The sequence below is a fragment of the Oryctolagus cuniculus genome, chromosome 1 (genome assembly GCF_051225735.1).
Source record: "Oryctolagus cuniculus isolate XC-2025 breed Fujian yellow rabbit chromosome 1, ASM5122573v1, whole genome shotgun sequence".
In the NCBI taxonomy this organism is placed as follows: domain Eukaryota; kingdom Metazoa; phylum Chordata; class Mammalia; order Lagomorpha; family Leporidae; genus Oryctolagus; species Oryctolagus cuniculus.
The window spans coordinates 140,633,534-140,652,534 of NC_142867.1; the positions used below are offsets into that span (position 1 = coordinate 140,633,534).

The following is a 19,001-nucleotide window of genomic DNA, read 5'->3' on the forward strand; positions in this document are numbered from 1 at the left end:
AACCAGTAGATGGAAGACCTCCCTCTCTCTCTCTCCCTCTCCATCTCTCTCTCTCTCTCTCTTCTCCCCTTCCTCCTCTCTCTGTAACTCCACCTTTCAAATAAACAAACAATAATCTTTAAAAACTTACAACTGGAACTTTCTACAGTTGATTTTTTTCCTCACTTTTTTAGTCAAACAGAATTTTGGAAAAAAGTCATTAGTCTGGTTTCTATCATTCTGGGGAGGTTTAGGTCTAAATTTCTTTTCAAGGACAATCTGGGGCAGGGCAACCACCTTTTCAGGTGCATCTACAGGGGAAGAATTCATTCAAGAGTGGACAACGTGTTTCAGTTCTGAAAGGAACTTTAAGAATCATCTGGTAGGACTACCTCTGGAGGAAGCAGAGCCAGAGATATGAAAGGTACAATTCTCCTGAGGTCCTGCCTCTTGTGCGTAGCAATGCAAGACAGCTGTGGCAAGAGGTGCACGTGAAAACCTGATTCAACAGAACAACCTCATGTGAAAGTTCAAGTTGCCTTTCTCTGCAGGGGAGCAGCTGCTATGTAATTTGGCTCAAAAAAAAACAAAGCAAAGCACTTTACAAATGTGTTTATCTATATCTTCTTCTTTTGTGCAATACAGAATTTGCTAATTTCTTAAACTGAAAATTCAATGATTTGTATTAAATCACTCATTTCCAAAAGCTAAGAAAAAAGAGAAAGGTGAATACATACATATATGGTAAATAATTTCCACATAGACTTTCAGTTCTCATAATAACCCAATGGACTGCAATATTATCTTTATATTGAAGATAAGGAAATTAAGGCATTATTTGATATTATAATCCATTTGTTCATTTACTACTTCCAATCTAGCTCTCTGCTATGACCTGGGAAAGCAGTAGAAGATGGCCCAAGTCCTTGGGCCCCTGCACCCACGTGGGAGACCCGGAGGAAGCTCCTGGCTCCTGGCTTCAGATCAGTCCAACTCAAGCCATTGTGGCCATTTGGGGAGTGAACCAGAGGATGGAAGACTTCTCTCCCTCTCTCTCTCTCTGTCTCTGTCTCTGTCTCTGCTTCTGCCTCTGCCTCTGCCTCTCTGTAACTCTGCCTTTCAAATAAATAAATAAATCTTTTTTTAAAAAATTTAGTTCCATGTCAGAAAAGTTATTTATTTATTTGAAAGCCAGACTGATAGGAAAAGAGAGACACATATAACACACACAAAGAGAGAGAGAGAGAGAGAGAGAGAGAGAGAGAGAGATCTTTCATCTACTGGTTCACTCCTCAAATGGCCACAACAACCAGGGCTAGACCAAGCCAAAACCAGGAGCCAAGAAAATCCATCTCAGTCTCCCACATGGGTGGCACGGGCCCAAATAGTCATTTACTACCTTCCTAGGCACATTAGCAGAAAGTTGTATCAGAAGCCGAGCAGCTGGGATTTGAACCATCACCCCAGTATGGGATGCCAGCATTGTAAGTGGAGGTAGAACCTACTATACCACAACACTGGCCAAGACAGTAAGTTCTCTCTGTATCCCCAAGTCCTGTCACATAGTAAGTGCTCATAAGTGTTTTATAATGGATCAATAACATAATTAATAAGGGAATTTAATATAAACTTCAGTGAAAGTAGTACGTGACTGGCAATAAAAACAAAATTGTGAAGAATAAATTAATAGTTTCTTTTAGGTACACTATCTGTACTCCCTTATAGATTCACTTACCTAATTTACTGTCTTTAAGAAAATACACATTTAATTGCCTAATGAGGACTCTCTTATAGGTTCTTTTTTACAGATGGAAATGGTGGTAATTCACATGAAGGTGGCCTCAAACAGGAGCAAGATTACCCAGGAAAACATTCATTTGGCCACCAGGGAACTTGGCAATTAATAATATTTTTCTAAATGAAATATACCTTTGGGCTCCCTGACTCAATTATAATAATGATTTCAGTTCCGTCTTTTGAGATTGACTTGTTCTCAAAGGCACCAATAAAGATGGAGCTTACCAGTTTGCACTTATTTGAACACAAACTACCTTTCAATAGCTTTCCCCAAGAACTGATGCAAAGTTGAGAGATGCTCTAATATTCAACGCTTCTTTAAACTTCATTTTAAGACAGATACTACACAAAACCTTCCATAGGACAACTTGGGAGCCATATATGTCAATGGAGACTTCTGAGCCTGTGGTTCCATTTCCAGCCCTGACTTTGAGGAATCATGAAAGATGCAAACAGAGATGTGTTCCTAAATTTACCCAGTGATGCTCTGTCTCTAGTGGGAAATAACTGGAAATCAATTTAATTCAGCAGAGAATTAGTTAAATTATGCCCTATACAATGAAGTGCCACGTGTTCATGTAACACAAAGCTATTTAATGACATGAAAAGTTGTTCATGATATATTTCCAAGAAAAACATGTTATAGGGCCAGCGCCACAGCTCAATAGGCTAAACCTCCACCTAGCGGCGCCGGCACACGGGGTTCTAGTCCCGGTCAGGGCGCCAGATTCTGTCCCGGTTGCCCCTCTTCCAGTCCAGCTCTCTGCTGTGGCCCGGGAGGGCAGTGGAGGATGGCCCAAGTGCTTGGGCCCTGCACCTGCATGGGAGACCAGGAGAAGCACCTGGCTCCTGGCTTCGGATCAGTGCAGTGCGCTGGCTGCAGCGGCCATTGGAGGGTGAACCAACCGTAAAGGAAGACCTTCCTCTCTGTCTCTCTCTCACTGTCCACTCTGCCTGTCAAAAAAAAAAAAAAAAAAAGAAAAGAAAAAACATATTATAAAAGTATTTGTATGCAAGATTCAAATTTTTAGAGAATACACATACATGGGTGCATTTGACAAAATATATACAAAGCTGTTAAGAGTCATTAACTTTAGGTTTAAGAATTAAAAATAATTTTTAATTTTAATTTAAATTTTTGCTTATCTACATGGTGGCTTTTTCTATAATGAACATAAAAACATTTCGTAATAAGAAGCCATTGTTTATGTTTGAAAATAGGAAAAATGTAGGTCTCCAATCTATAATTACAGTGCTATTCTTCTAAAAATTGTGTTTGCTTATTTGAGAGATACAGAGAGCTCCATTGGTTTGTTCTGCAAATATCCATAAAGGCAAGGAGCTAAAGCGGGGTGAAGTCAAGAGCTGGGAACTTAATCCAAGTCTTCTACATGGATGGCAGAAACTCAATTACTTGAGCCTCCACACTGCTTCCCAAGATCTGCATCAGCAGAAAGCTCAAGTCAGCAGCCAGAGCCGGGCATTAAACAGGCACTCCTATATGAGACACAGATTCCTAACCCAAGTCACAAGAGCTAGGCCAAACACCCATCCCTCAGTTCTGTTCTTTAGGCTCAACTGCTGCTTTTCAATGGTTCTTAGGGTTTTTTTCCCCCATCTTTCATCTCATTTAAACACTTGTGATGATCACTTCATGGGCATTACTTACGTAGCTCTATTAAATTTTCTTTGTCATCTTTCATATCTGTTAGGATTTCCCATCAAAGCTAGCTTTTGGAAAGGCAATAGTGTCACACCTATCATCTCTTCCAGTACTCAGAAAAGGTGAGGTCCTGGTGAAACTTAAGATCCAAAGTTCCCCTTCACCTTTAAATCTCTTTTCTTACAAGCTTAGCATTAAGTGTGTGCTGTGTGTGTGTGTGTGTGTGTGTGTGTGTGAGTGACGGGTAAAGGCTTTTGACAATTCTGAATATAAGCCCTACGATTGTAAATGAGTTAGAACACTACTTCATGTTGTTCTGCTGTCTGTCATTCTAACATTTCTCCATCTTTCATGTTCAATTTATTTTTCTTTTTTGGCACCTTCGAAGTGTGAGACCTCATGACAGGTATACTACATGTTGCCTTCACTCACAGAACCCTGATATTTTTCTGCATTTTACAGCTGTTTCATCAGTTTGTGTTTAGTAGTCTTTGTCTTGTGCAGCACTTTCATATTTATTAATTCATCGATCTTCTGACTTTGTGTTGCCAATATTTGTATTTTACAGATGAGAAAACCAAGACTCAAGAACATTAAAGAACTTGTGACAGATCCTCCCACCAAGGATGGGTGGAGCTGGGACGGGAATCTGACTTGTGTGCCACCCAAAACTCTGACTCAAGTATCTACACAGCTCTCTACAGTGAGGCCTCTGTGAGTGGTCATTATTATTTCTGTACCTGCAAACATCAATAAGGAAGACTGATTTCACAGATTAGCAAATGACTAAGAGGCAAATAAACCAAGAGGCATCAACAAACCCAAAGTGAGCCAGTGCCTCAGCTTCTTGTCTAAATTCCCCTCTCACAGACAGCTTGGACTGGACACAGTTACCCCCCTGCCCCAGGCGGGAGTGAACATTTGAGAATGCTGCTGTTTCTTGGAGCAGAAAACTCTTGTTTCCTCTCACATACAATATTGATTCTAAACTAATCAAAAGAAGCTGTTTAAAAATATCTCAATCTTCTAGCTTTTCCTAAAATATGTTACATCGGTCATTTTAATTTAAAAAATGGTCAAGCAATCTTGTTCCTTATCAATTTATAGAATTTCCAGAAAAAGTTCAATTGCACGTGATACTTCTGGTATCCTTAACTGCAACAGGATTTTAAATTTTTTTTTCTCCTACCACCTGCTTTCCTTTCTTATATTTCAATTATAACTTGTACAAGGGGTCGTCAAAAAGTTCATGGATAACATATATTAGGAAAAAACAATGCATGGATTTCAAGATGCATTTGCTACAAAAGTTACCTTTTAATTCCATCTTTCCACAAACTTTTTGGAGTGCTCTTGCATTCCTACTGTACCTAAAATCTCAGGTGCTGTGGCTAGACTCTTACCTTCTGCTTCCCTCACAGCTTCTACGCCCATACCTGGTGACTCGGACCAACAACAAGTCAAACCACGCCTACACATACTTAGGAATGCACTGGAATCCTGTTGGTGGCCAGCAACAAAAGGTGACTGGCCTCCTGACCCAGACAGGTAGCTGACTGTTCCCTTGTCACCATGAAACATCACGGCTGGAAAGTGGCTCCAGATAAGAACTGTACGCCTCCGGCCCTCCTTGCTCATCATGGATCCTGTGGGTCATCCCCACCAGTGGAAAGTGAGTGAAAAACCATGTGCACTACATCTGAGTTGAGGAGTTTAGCAACTGGCTATATGGTCCCTCACTCTTTTTTCTTTCTGGCCACCGTTTGGCTGGATGACACCAGAATAACCTGAAAGTCTCAAGGTGGTAGAACCATGAGGCAGAAGCAGGTGTGGTGCTGGCTCCCAAGGTGGGCATTTGGCACTGTAATGAACTCGCTACGTGGAATACCTGCATCCCGAATTGGAGTGCGTGGGTTTGAGTTCCAGCTCTGCGCCCGATTCCAGTTTCTGGCTAATAGACATCCTGGGAGGCAGCAGGTGATGACTCAAGTGCTTGGGGCCCTGCAAGTACTCATGGGAGAGCCACACTGAGTCCACAACAGCCAGAGCTGGGCCAGGCAGAAGCCAGGAGCCAGGAACTCAATCTGGGTGTCCCACATGGGTGGCAGAGACTCTTACTAGTTGAGCCATTATCTGCTGCCTACCGAGGTGTACATCATCAGGAAGCTGTAATCAGGGAGCGGTGGCAGGTCTCAAACCCAGGCACTCTGGATATCAGGTAGGGTGTTGCAGAGAAAGTCCTAACCACTACGTCAAGCATTCGCCCCAGTTGTCAGAAGTTTCAATGCCAGCACAAAACATTACAAACTTTGTTCTACATCACACAGCATCACGTATCCCAAACAACTTTAAATGCACGTAAGAGAAATTGTGTGGGAAGAAAACACTCCTTGTTCAACACTGTATGCTAAATCAGTGGAAAAATCACAACCATGAAGAGCCACCGGTTACTGCTGTCCCTTTCTCTTCTTTTAAAGAAATGGTCTCCATCAGCTTCCTGCCTCCCCTGCCTGGACTCCCCCTGTAACCCCAGGAAAGCCGACTTCCTTCCCCACAACTCCACCAAAACCACTGCAGCAGAAATTCTCAGGACTCATTTTCAAGGGAGATCCTAAGGCTCTTTTCTCTCATAACATGGCATCTGACCCCTGTAGCTTCCCTGCTGGCTGCTTCTGCTAGTACTACGCCTGTCTGCCACATCTTGGTTGAATACTTCCTCCTGTTTTTGTAGCTCTTCCCTCTTGTACCGTGACCCTTGGCAGTGACTTTTCTCCTAGGCCACGCCTCTCCTTTTCCCACTACACTGTCCTCCTTAGAAAATGTGTCCATTCGGGCCTGGCGCAGTGGCGCAGTGGGCTAAGCCTCTGCCTGCAGTGCTGGCATCCCGTATGGGCACCAGTTCTAGTCTCGGCTGTTCCTTTTCTGATCTAGCTCTCTGCTGTAGCCTGGGAAAGCAGTAGAAAATGGTCCAGGTCCTTGGGCCCCTGCACTCACATGGGAGACCTGGAAGAAGCTTCTGGCTCCTGGCTTCGGATTGGCTCAGCTCCAGCTATTGCGGCCATCTGGGGAGTGAACCAGCAGATGGAAGACTTTTTTCTCTGTCTCTCCCTCTCTCTGTAACTCTACTTCTCAAATAAATTTTAAAAAGAAAGAAGGAAAGAAAATGTGTCCATTTTTCAGTTCCCAAACCCACCCCCAAATTGTCTGTGCTGACTGGCTGTGCAATCCCAAGCATGCATCTCAAGATGTTCACAGAAATGTCTCGTATTTCATGTCCCCCATATCAGTCAGGGGTAGGCTAGGTTACACTGTGATCACAAGCAGCCCCCAGCCCTCAGTTTATAAAAACAAAGGCTCGGTTCTCTCATCTTTTCTCCAGATCACAGGCTGACAGAAGAATGGGGACATCGCTGATTGTACACGAGAGGAAGAGTAATGCGGCTGCCTCTTGCTGCTTCTCTTTCAAGGGACCACAATACCTTCTACAAGGCGACAAGTAAAATCCTGCCCCGAATCGAGAGAAGCAAATATGTGCAACTGTATGGTCTACTGGGTCCTCTTAAACAAAAACTCTACACAGGAAGTGCAAAACCATCCTCCCAAAGTCAACTTGAATATCCAGTTTTCATAATTCTTCATGGGTAGTATCTCTAACCTATTTTTCCAGGAGGGAAATCTTGCTGTTATTATTTCTACTTTTTCCTAATCACAAAAGTACACTTGGAAGATACACATACATGCACACTCCACATACAAGTAAACAAAAGTCTCCAGCAGTGGCTGGCATTGTGGCCCAGCAGGTAAAGGCACTGCCTGTGGCCCCGGCACCCCACATAGGCACTGCTCTGAGTCCTGGCTGCTCCACTTTGGATTCAGCTCCCTTTTAGTGGCCTGGGAAAAGCAGCAAAGATGGCCCAAGTGTGTAAGCCCCTGCCATCCACCTGAGAGACCATGAAGAAGCTCCAGGCTCCTGAATTTGGCCTGGCCCAGCACTGGCCATTGCAGCCACCTGAGGACTGAACCAATAGATGAAAGCTCTCAATCTCTCTCTCCCTCTCTCCCTCTCTCTCTCTCTCTCTCTCTGTCTCTCTCTCTCTCTTGCTCTCGCTCTCTCTCTCTGCCTCTTCTTCTCTCTCTGTGTAACTGTGACTTTCAAGTAAAAAATAAATAAATCTTAAAAAAATAAAAATAAATGAAACAATTTAAAAATAATCTACCAACTATAAGACTTATTTCAGGTCAAATGTCAATCTTTGATACATTCATCTGTGGGAGGAAAAAAATTTCTGGAAAAAATCCCCAGCCACCCCAGGAAATGAGTTAAGGGGCCTATAATGTTAAGGAGTGTTTTGAAAGCATGATCAGAATGCACACATCTGAACAATTTATTCCTTATCATTTCATGTGAGTAGTGCCATTAAATTTATTCTAATAAAGTTGTCTTTCTAACATCACTTTGGAACTCCTCTTTGCAACTGCCTTCAGTTATCTGATGAAGTATCTAAAAAAAAGTTCCAGTACCTTACTGTTATAATTTATTTTTTTATTATTTCTTTGAAAGACAGAGCTACAGAAAGAGGTAGAAAGAGAGAGAGAGAGATCTTCCATCCACTGGTTCTAGGCCCCAAATGACTGCAATGGCCGAAACTAGACTGATCCGAAGCCAGGAGCCAGGAGCTTCTTCTGGGTCTCCCATGTGGGTGCAGGGGCCCAAGTATTTGGGCCACCCTCTGCTGCTTTCCCAGGCACATTAGCAGGGGGCTGGATCGGAAGTGGGGCAGCCGGGACTGGAAATGGCGCCCATATGTAATGCCCGTGCTGTAGGCTGGGGCATTAGCAAGCTGAGCCACAGCACCAGCACCTACTGTTACAATTTAACTCAAAATAATATTACGTTAACTTAATAGGCTACTTGAATGCTAACGACTGGCTTTTTCCAGAAACGTTACAATATATTGTTCATGGGTATATGTGCATGCACACACATGCAACAAAAGCACAATTCCGTGATTCAGCTCACTTCTAAGGAATCAAAAAAGAGAATGGGTGACCAATTTGAAGACACAACACTGCTCAGCATGGAGGGGTAGGAGGCAGGGGAAGTCTCCCTCCTTTTCCAGTGCATAACTTTGAGTTAATCTCCTTGCATGCAAGGCCCATGATTGTGCTTGTCTTTGTATTTCTAGGGCCATGCAGAGCACTCAGAATAAAATAACCCTCATTAGCTTGAGTGAGCAGATAAATCAACGAATGCATAAGTGAACTAGCAAACCAACCAGGCCAGGGTTTACAAGCCTAACTTATCCTGAGATGCGAAAAAGAGGGTGGGGTCGATTATAGTGTGCATTTCTTTATCTATTTTCGGTGTAGTTATTCATATATATATATGTGTATATATATTTATATATAATAGGGTTATAGTATTACAGGTAAATAGAATTATAGTATCACTGGTATCTATAATAGAAGAACAATGAAATTTCTCCTTTGAACAATAAGTCACGAGGCTTTTTGAGGTTCCTGAGCTGGGTGAGCCTAACATGCTAGATTAGTCCCAAATCTAATCCCAAAAGAAAAGGAACAGGAGAAAGTGTGAAAGAAATTCATATTCACTATACTCTCACCCTAGAGCAAAAACATTCAATGGCTTATGTAGTCTGGAACCTCGCTTTGTCGTAGAAAGGGGTTCTAGTTTTCTATGGGTCGTTGGTACTGCACACTCAGAGGAAATCCACACAAATGCGGGCAAGCAGAAGCTGCTTATTCAGAGCCTGCCAAGGAAGGGAGGCAGCTGCCGTCCCCTGATTTTGGCAGAGACTCAAAAGCAGGCAGGAGCAGATTTAAAGAGAGGGAAAGCGCAAAGTGCTGTATGTCATTTTGTTCTGTTGTAATGGAGACTTGAGAGTGGGTAATTCTATAAAGAGCACAAACTTTGGGGGTCAGCATTGTGGAACAGCAGTTTACACTGCCACCTTCAGTGCTGGCATCCTACACGGACACCAGTTTGTGTCCTTGATGATGTGCCTGGGAAAGCGGTAGGAGGAGGCCCGAGTGCTTGGGCACCTGACACCCATGTAGGAGACCCAGATGGAGTTCCAGGCTCCTGGCTTCAGCCTGGCTCAGCTCTGGCCATTGTTGTGGCCATTTGGGGAGTGGAACAGCAGAAGGAAGATCTCTCCCTCTCCCTAAGCCTTTCTTAAAAAATCAAAATTAAAAAAAAACTAACTTATTCTACCACAGTTCTGGAGGCTGCAAAGTGCAGATGAAGGCATCAGTAGGTTCAGTGTCTGCTGAGGGCCCAGTCTCTGCTTCCAAGATGGTGCTGAGAAAGGAATTTGAAATTAGATAAGACTGGGGACCACTAAAACCATTAGCCCAGCTGGACAATAGCTATGAGAGCCCAGACACACACATCAGGACTTAATCTCAACCACATCATTCTTGCTGGCCATGCGACAATATTCTAGTAATAAATAACTCAGGTGAGGCTTGTTCTCATTTATGAGAATTTTATTTCCAAACTAAAGGCATGAAATAGGCAGTAATCAATCAACAGTCTGAACTATTTTTTTTTTTAAGATTTATTTATTTTATTTTAAAGTCAGTGTTACACAGAGAGAAGGAAGGGCAGAGAGAGAGAGAGAGAGAGAGAGAGGTTTTCCATCCGCTGGTTCATTCCCCAATTGGCCTCAATGGTCAGAGCTGTGTGGCTCCGAAACCAGGAGCCAGGAGCTTCCTCTGGGTCTCCAAACGCGGGTGCAGGGGCCCAAGGGCTTGGACCGTCTTCTACTGCTTTCCCAGGCCATAGCAGAGAGCTAGATCGGAAGTGGAACAGTCGGGACTCGAACCAGTGCCTGTACGGGATGCCCGCGCTGTAGGTGGCGGCTTCACCTGCTACACCACAGAGCCGGCCCCTGAACTATTCTTATTAATCATGCAGCTATAGCAACCACTTGCTGAAAACCTCATATTCCTTTTTCTGGTCCATAAAATAAATCTCCCTGAATGTCATTTTAGAGAAATTATTCTGGGTAAGCAGGACACATTATTTTTAATCACCTATAAAATTCAGGAAATTTTAAATGAGGGTGGTAAACAGAATTTTATAATCATATTGTTTTAATCTTGAGTTGTACTTAATAATAATATCAGTAGAAGGTTTTTCTTTATATAAGAATTTATAATTATAGATCATTCTACTGTTACTTAATATTGAGGATACTTCAGAAAGTTCATTGAAAATGTATAGTATGAAAAAATTAATGTATGGATTCCAAAAATTTTTGGAACTAAAATAAACTTACCATTTAATTCCAATGTTCCACTACCTTTCTGAAGTATCCTCATATTCTCAGTAATCCATGATCCATGTTATAATAATTCCCATTTTATAGATAAACTAATTTTCCACAATGCTAAATAATGGTTTATCAGTTTGTCAAGAAAAAAGATAAATCTTTATTTATTTATTTTTATTTTTATTTTTTTGACAGGCAGAGTGGACAGTGAGAGAGAGAGGCAGAGAGAAAGGTCTTCCTTTGCCGTTGGTTCACCCTCCAATGGCCGCCACGGCCGGTGCGCTGTGGCCGGCGCACCGCGCTGATCTGATGGCAGGAGCCAGGTACTTATCCTGGTCTCCCATGGGGTGCAGGGCCCAAGCACTTGGGCCAGCCTCCACTGTACTCCCTGGCCACAGCAGAGAGCTGACCTGGAAAAGGGGCAACCAGGAAAGAATCCGGTGCCCTGACCGGGACTAGAACCCGGTGTGCTGGCGCCACAAGGCGGAGGATTAGCCTAGTGAGCCACGGCGCCGGCCTGATAAATCTTATAACTCATTTTTTCTGCCTTTTTCTCAAAGTCTATGATCTTTTTTTCAATTATTCAAAAAGTAGAAAAACACAAGCAATCATATTCAACAAGCTGACTGAGATAAAGAAATATGAGCTCATGTAAATATTCTAAGGGCACAAAATTAAAACATAGAAGTATAGAACATAAAGACAATTGAGGGAAAATAAAATATTTTTGATAAAAATATATCACTGTAAAATGGAGGAGTTATTGTCCCCTGTAAGTTATTATTGCCATTTTTCAGCTTATATTCTTCTACTTTTGTAATAATTTTGAAAAAACAGCAGAAATACTCATTTACTATTTGTTGTTATTTCTATAATTTATTTTTATTGCCGATGATTTATTTATATTAGTCTGGACTCAAGGACATTTATTTAGTTTTTTGTTACAATCCACTACCAGGTGGCTTATTTTGTTGTTCAATTTGTTAAAACTTTCTAGATTGATCTTTGTTTGGACTATAAGTTATTCAGTTCACATGTGTCCTAAGTGAAAAATGCTGAGATCCTATTTTCCCTGTAGCTGCCTTTTGCTCTCTCTATTCCACATTGGCTGGTTGTCCTGAGGCTTCATTTGCCTGGTGTGTTACAGAAAAGTCATTCAATTCCAGAAAAGTTTTTTCCAACATTCTACATCTCTGAAGTCAAGTGTAAAACCTAGCCGTCAGAAGTACTTTCCCATGCATCCATTAAAAATCTCAGAAAAACACATGGTAAAAATGATCCAAGAGATCATATAAGAATAATAGACATTTAATTACTATAGAATGTCTGATTCATTGGTTCTACCTACTTTGATGTCTTTTGAGCCACACTGGTGTCATTAAAGAAGCTAAAAATCAACAATTTCTGGGTGTTGTTTCCATTCTATTGCTTTGCACCACTTTCATGTGACAGAACAATGTTACACACAAGGACCACCTTCTCAATAATGTTTGGTGTGGGTTTTTTTGTTTTTGTTTTGTTTTGTTTTGTTTTTTTCTTTACAGAAACATGTTCACCCCATGCCTTGTCCTCAGTTGTCGAACACAGTAAGTTTTCTAAAAATGGAACACTCACATTACTTCCACAAAACAGCACACATACAAGCAAAGAGAATGTTTATGTAATCTCCTAGAGCTCAGGCTGAGGGATAATGGTAAATATCAACAGCAAGGAAAAAATTAAAATTTTAGAAATGACCACGCATCCCAGGTTCTAAGACAAAAATGCGGCATGCAATCAGGACTGGAAAGATGTAAGGATTGCAACAGGTGAGAGATACCTGGTTAGCATGACATAACACGTGCTGTAGATTTAGATTTAAGGAACTACCTGTTTAAAAAAAATCAATGGCCTAATGCACCTGATATATGCTGAAGAAGAAATATGGAAATGTACACCATGTTGTCTGATAAAACACCATTAAAATGTGTTCTCAGAGGAGCCCAATGATGTTTAAGCTGTAAAAAACTTTGGGGAGTTCAAGCCAAAATTTTCTAGGTAAAGGGAACCATATAGTATCTCGGTTCAAGGTGGAAAGAATAGAAAATTGAGTAAGATCTCCATAAGTTAAGGAGGCGGAATTGGACAGAGATTCCTAGAAGGCCCAGCTGGTGGGGGAGAGGCTGCCACCAGCCTCTTATCACCCCTCCCCCACTCGCAGGAGTCCTTTGTGATGAGGAGGCCACAGTTCCGTGATGCAGACCTGGGCCTGCTCCCCTCTGCCAAGCGGAACTCCAAGGACTCAGCTGCCTGAGTGATTCAGAGGATGGAAAATCAGAAAAGCATTCGTGCAATGTGGCAGAGCCTCAGCTGCACCTCCTGGGGAACAAACATCATCCTGGTCTTCCTGTGCGGCCTGGGCCTCTTCCTCCTGACATTCGTCCACAGCACTCCACCCTCACCACCTCCCAAGAGAAAGGGGACCATCAGGAAGGTAAGGAGCCCTTGGCCAGAACCCAGCAGACAAGGGTTTTCTCTGTCTTCTACTGTTATTTTCACCGTTTAGCAGCATCCAGAGACTTCTGAGATGGGAAACGTGGGAACGAACATCACCCTTCATGGCAGGGCTTCAGGTGCTTCCGGGATTTCTGTGTGACGCTCTCGGGCCATCCCTGTGGGTGTGCTGGAGGGCACTGGGGTAAAAATCAAACACTAAGCCTTGGAACAGGCAAGGCCTGCCGCCTACAGTGTGATGTCTGGGGGACAACGGCCCTGAGCCCTCTCTCCTCAGGGGCCTTCCTGGGTCAGGTGTCGTGAAGCCGAGCCTTTGTTCTGTGTTGGCAGACCGGAGGGCTGTGCTGGGGAGTGAGAGCCTCAGTTCAGAGCCTGGAGTCACAGCTGGCCTCGGGCAGCAGGCTCCTCCCTGGGAGCTCACACGCATTGCAGGCCAAATCGGTTCCCTCAAGCAGAGGAACAGCGAACCAAGGCCCCCCTAGCAGATATCACATAGAACACTCCTTTGTGCTTTTCAAAGAAGAAAACCAGGAAATATTTCCTCTGTTTTAAAGATGAGTATGGGGAGAGCACTTGGCATAGTGGTTAAGCCTCTAGCTGGGACAACATCATCTCACACCAAAGTGCCTGGGTTCAAGCCCGAGCTCCATTTCTGATTCCTACCCATGTGTATCATAGGAAGGCACCGGTCACAGCTCAAGTAGTTGGGACCCTGCAGTCCACACAGGAGCACTAGAGTCAGTTCCTGGCTGCCAGCTTTGTCCCAGACTGGCTCACTACAATCACTTGGGGAGTGAACAAGTGACTGGGGGCTCTGTCTATTTCTCTCAAATTAATCTTCTCTACAATGAGTAAAAGGAAAGAACATGGAGATCCTTTAGCGAAAAGCGGCAGACATGATATTCATGAGCACTGAACGTCTGCAGCTTGTCTAAGGGGAAGAAGAGAGGACTGGGACTCAGCCCCCTCTTTCTTCCTTGTCTCTCAGTGTCAAGGGCACACAAGGAGGAGAATCAAGAGCAGAAAGAAGAGCAGAGCTCTGAAAGGTAAGGCCCTGACCGTCCACCTGAAGCCCCACAGGTGACCAGACCATGCCAGTCCTTGAGGGACCAGCACCACATCTTATGGATGTCAGTGGGAGGGGCCCACGGGGGAGGGAGGGTTCTAGGAAGGAAATCAGCACCAGGAATCCTCAGGGTTCTGCTGGTAAGGAAGCCATGGTGAGCCAGGAAATGAGTGTTGCCCAGTAGGGGGCACTGTGGGCTGCAGTGGACCAACACTGCCTGCAGCTCATTCCCATAAGGCTAATCCCTCTTTGAGAGGAGCCTTTCCCTTCTCCCCCACAGTGCAGTGGTGAGGACCCCAGGGGGTGATGGATGTGGAAGCACTTTCTAAATGCTAGAGCACCGCCACCTGTGTGCACTGCTCACACTGCCAGGGACCTGGGGGTTGGACACTGACACGCGGGCTCCAGAGTCTGATCTCCCAGGGTCCCCCTATAAAAGAACACTCCACTCGGCCTCCTGGAAGAATCCCAGACCCCTCCCTTCTGCACCCTAACCCAGTCTCCTGGCTTCCAGCCTGCAGAGACTGCTTGGAGAAACTGAAGGAGGCTCGAGGGCTCGTTTCCATTCTGCAAAGGTGAGGAGGTTTCTGCTGTGGTCCATGTCCTTATCCTGCCAGAACGCATTACGTGACTCCAGGGCCTGGAGCATCCCACCCAGGGAGGGGGAGACCACAGGCAGACATGGGATGTGAGTGTACCCCGGGGGTGAGGGAGAGCCAGAGCTCCATGAAGTCAGGGCGTGGGGCAGTGCAGGGGCCCGGGCTGCAGGCATCCATCCCCGCCAGGCAGGTCAGGGCTCCCGGTCCCATCTGAACCCGGCTGCATCATGTGCCTCCTGTCTCCTGCAGCCACCTGGGAAAGCTCCCTGACGACAGCGCTTCTCACCTTCTGTGTCGGGACCTCCAGGGAGATGAACGCAATCCAGCCCCTGCTGGGGGCCACCAGCCTCATGGGGAGCCCGAGGAAGATGCTTCTCCTGTCACCTCGTCCCCACTGCCTTCCCCGGCTCTGCTGACCCAGCACCCTCCTCCCCCGGCCTCCCGCCCGTCAGAAGGACCTCAACAAGTCCAGTCCGACGTGAAGAGCACCCCGGCAGGCCCGGCCCCAGACAGCGCCCCTCCAGGTAACTCCTGCTTGGCCTCTCTCAGCACGGCCGCCTCGGGCTTGGACCGCGTAAGCAGCTCCATTGCATTCTTCTCCTGGTGGTGGCCGACCGCCAAGGCCTTGCTCCTGTTCACCTCACCACATGGCAGAGGCCGGCAAGAGCCTCTTTCCCAGCACCCACCAGAGGCCTCGCCCTGGGGAGACGCCGCACGCGGGCAGGCAGAGGCTGGCGGCCCTCCTTTCATCAGCCCTGATGGCCAGAGGCTGCTAGAAATCCTCATCTCCAGGAGAGCAGGCCTGATGCTGAAGGCAGAAGAGAAGACGGGGTCCCTGCTGGGCCAGATGCGCCCAGGCTGCCTCCTGAGTTCTCTGGGGGCTCTCTTGAGGTCCCTGAGCAGCAAGCAGGCCAGCAGCGCCCCACAGCTCTTCTGGAGACCACGGCACCAATCCACACAGCTGCAGGGGCCTCCGCGGCTCTCTGCCCCCCAGGTCTTTGGGGACCACTTAGAGAAGAAATGCAGCCAGCTCTTCTGGGGCCTCCCCTCTCTGCACAGCGAGTCACTAGTGGCTACGGCCTGGGTCTCTAAGGGGCCCACCCTTTCAAGAGCTCCCACGGTTAGGTTCAATATCAACTCTCGTTCTTCTCCAGTTCAAACTCGGTCCACAGAGCCTCCACTGCTTTCCCAGCCCCAACCCTTGCCTCCTAACCATTTGAATCAACCCCAACCTTTGACTGAAAAGTTGCCTTCACATCCGCGTCAGGTGCCAACCCCAGTCCAGCTCCCTTGCTCTTTCCCAAGCCTACCAAGCCCCTCCCTACACAAGGGTAGGACCTGTAGATCGTCCTGCCCCACCTCCCAGGATAAGGCTCGCTCTATCATCCCAACTGACAATCAAGAAATGGATTGGCCTTTGCAGATGCCACTACAACGGAAGTGGGCTGCTCGCTCTTTTCTCCAAAACCCTCAAGAAGGTGCTGGCCAACCCACACCCAGCCTCCCCCAGGGTAGCTGGGCCTCCCAAACCAGGAAGTCCACCTCTGCCTTTCCTGGGGAAACCATCAGCCCTGAGCGCCACAGGCAGTCTGAACAACAAAGTCAAGCAAGGCTTCTCAAGGATAAACCCCAGGATGGCTTCCTTTACAGAATCCAACCATGTCAGAAACTGATGCACCCTCGGGGCAAATTCTCAAGGACCTGCCCATTCCAGGGAATGGAAAAGCATGGCCGCTCCCAGCCGTCCCTGCCCTCTGCAGTTGCAGGTAAAAGCATCAAGGATGTGAAGACAATGGAGCCCATGCAATGCAGAAGACTCCACAGAAAGGGTGCAGTAGGGCTCAAACTAGGCAAACAAAGCAAGGATCCAGGGCAGGATGAAGATGACAAAAAAGACCTACCCTGGATTCCAGAAAGCACCTCAGTGGAGGTTCTGGAAGATGACAAGGAGGAAGCAGAACGTAACTTTTTCAAGCCCAGGAAGCATGAGTATAGGAGCTATAAACCCAGGGTCCCAGAAAAGGAAGATCTCAAAAAAGACCTGAAAGCCCATTTGGAAAAGAAGTCGGGGCAGATCAATAAGGGCCGAATCCCTGTGAGGGTGCGTCGATCCTGGCTTACTGCTAACTATGCATTTCCCAATTACAACACCCACATAAAACCTAGAAATCCAGCAGACCCGAAAGGTCACAACTCCTCGGTGAACACCTCCCAGAAGACTTACTTTGTCAATCCTTTCACTCGAAACTTGCTAGAAACACACATTAAAAGTTTTCCAGTGAGGCGAGGGTGGAATCTATACCACCAGACCCTCAAGCACACAAATCTCAACTCAGGTGCAGTCCAAGCTTCACAGCACCCACAGCCCAAATTTCCCTCTTCAGCTTCCCAGGAGTCAGGGGCCAACGTGAAAGTCAAGGCTGCCAATGCCCTAGGAGACCCTCACAAAGGTCTAGGAGAGAAGATGATGGCAAAAAAGTCAGTTCCACCCCCAGAGAGACCCGTCATTGCCCCCTCATCTGTGTATAAGGAAGCCAAGAAGACCCTGGCAGTGGCCCCATCTGGTGGCACCCGGAGGCTCTCGGAGGCCCCTGGGACCAGACAGGAGGCCAAACTTCCTATTGAGTCTCTCAAAGATAGCCTTCGGGACAGATTCCAGCAGAGCAAGACTGCTCAGGGAGCTAGGAGAGGCAGCCTAGCACGGAGGAAAAGTACAACAGCCGCCAAGAATGAACCTCAAGAGATTGGGCACCTGGCCCCCTCAGACCATTACAAACCCAAAACGCAGATCAGTAGAATATCCCAGGCTATAGGGGCAAAAGAAATCAGGGATGCATTGGAGGCTGAGGAGAAGCCTCTCACGTGGGAAGCCACCAGGGAAGCCAACATGACAATCTCCCAAACCATCAATGTGAATCTGAATTTAGAACCTTGTGGGGATGGTCAACGTCCCCAAACCTCACGAATGCCTATTGGCTACCGCACAGGACAGCCAGGCCTGGAAAGAGAGGTTGTCAATGAAGTGGAGGTCCAAGTGGAGGTGGAGTCAGAGAATCAGCCTCAAGGCCAGGACACTGATATTGTCTATCAAGACTACACTGTTGAGGTGCACCCCATCACAGACATCTTGGCTTCTCAGGCCTCTTCAGACACTCCAAAGAACATGTCCAGTAGCAACATATCAGCTTCCCAGGGGCTTCACGACCACCTATTGAAGGCAGGGTGGAGCCAGAGGCAGCAAGAGCCCAGGAGCCCAAGAGTGAGATCCCCATGGAAGAGTGAGAACAAGATGTTCAGTCCTTCTGACAAGAGAGAGGACTGCAGGAGACTCAGACCAGGAGATCACGAAGAAAGAGCTGCAGCACAAAGGGCCACACATGCCCGTGGGATGAGCCACCCTGCCCGGAACAGGGAAACAGGAGACACCCTGGTTAAAAAGTCTTCACAATTCCTGCCAACGAGGAGACAAGAACCACTGGAAAGCCACAACAAAAAGAGAGTAAGGCCCTTTATGCAGCATTCTACCCCTACCAGAAGAGGCGCAGGATGGGAAGATACCCTGCCCAGAGACAGGCCTGTATCAGCAACTGCTGGGAGCCAAGGATCGCACTTAGGCAGATTGTTCACAGAAAAGAGAGAGGCTCAGGCACAGGCCCTCACCACAGTTGTGGGAAAGATTGTGGTGGACCAGCTGGGGCTTCCGTATACACATGTTCCCTCAGAGTTCAGTTGGTACACAGAGGAAACCCAGGTCCCACTGGGTGAGTGTCCCTGCTACCACAGGGGTCCCTCCTACCCAGAGCCAAGGAGAGTGGGGATGGATACAGCATTTTGTCACCAAGCAACCCCCCAGAGTTTCAGCCATCCTATCAACAGCATGTCGGTCAGGGACAGGGACAGTCACCAGTTCTCCCCACCCAGGGAGCCTGTGTCCCGAGCTAGCCAAAGCCAACACAGGTCAGAAGTGGCAGGTACCTTGGGCCGCTCTATCTCTTGCCCCAGGAACTGCCTTCTTCAGAGAAGTGTTTCGTCTGGTCCAGCATATCAGGTCCCTCGTGTATTTTCCACTGGGAAAAGTTTTCTCCCAGAACAACGTCAATTTCTGC

The 19,001-nt window shown here is 46.3% G+C and overlaps 1 protein-coding gene across 1 annotated transcript; it reads left to right on the plus strand.

Annotated features, from left to right (window-relative positions):
- Nucleotides 1–13,069: 13,069 nt before the first annotated feature.
- LOC100349629 (spermatogenesis-associated protein 31E1) lies at nucleotides 13,070–18,509 on the plus strand. Its single transcript, XM_089306542.1, has 3 exons — nucleotides 13,070–13,210; nucleotides 15,203–18,065; nucleotides 18,430–18,509. The coding sequence occupies exons 1-3, from the start codon at nucleotides 13,070–13,072 to the stop codon at nucleotides 18,507–18,509; spliced, it is 3,084 nt and encodes a 1,027-aa protein (XP_089162668.1).
- The last annotated feature ends 492 nt before the right edge of the window (nucleotides 18,510–19,001 follow it).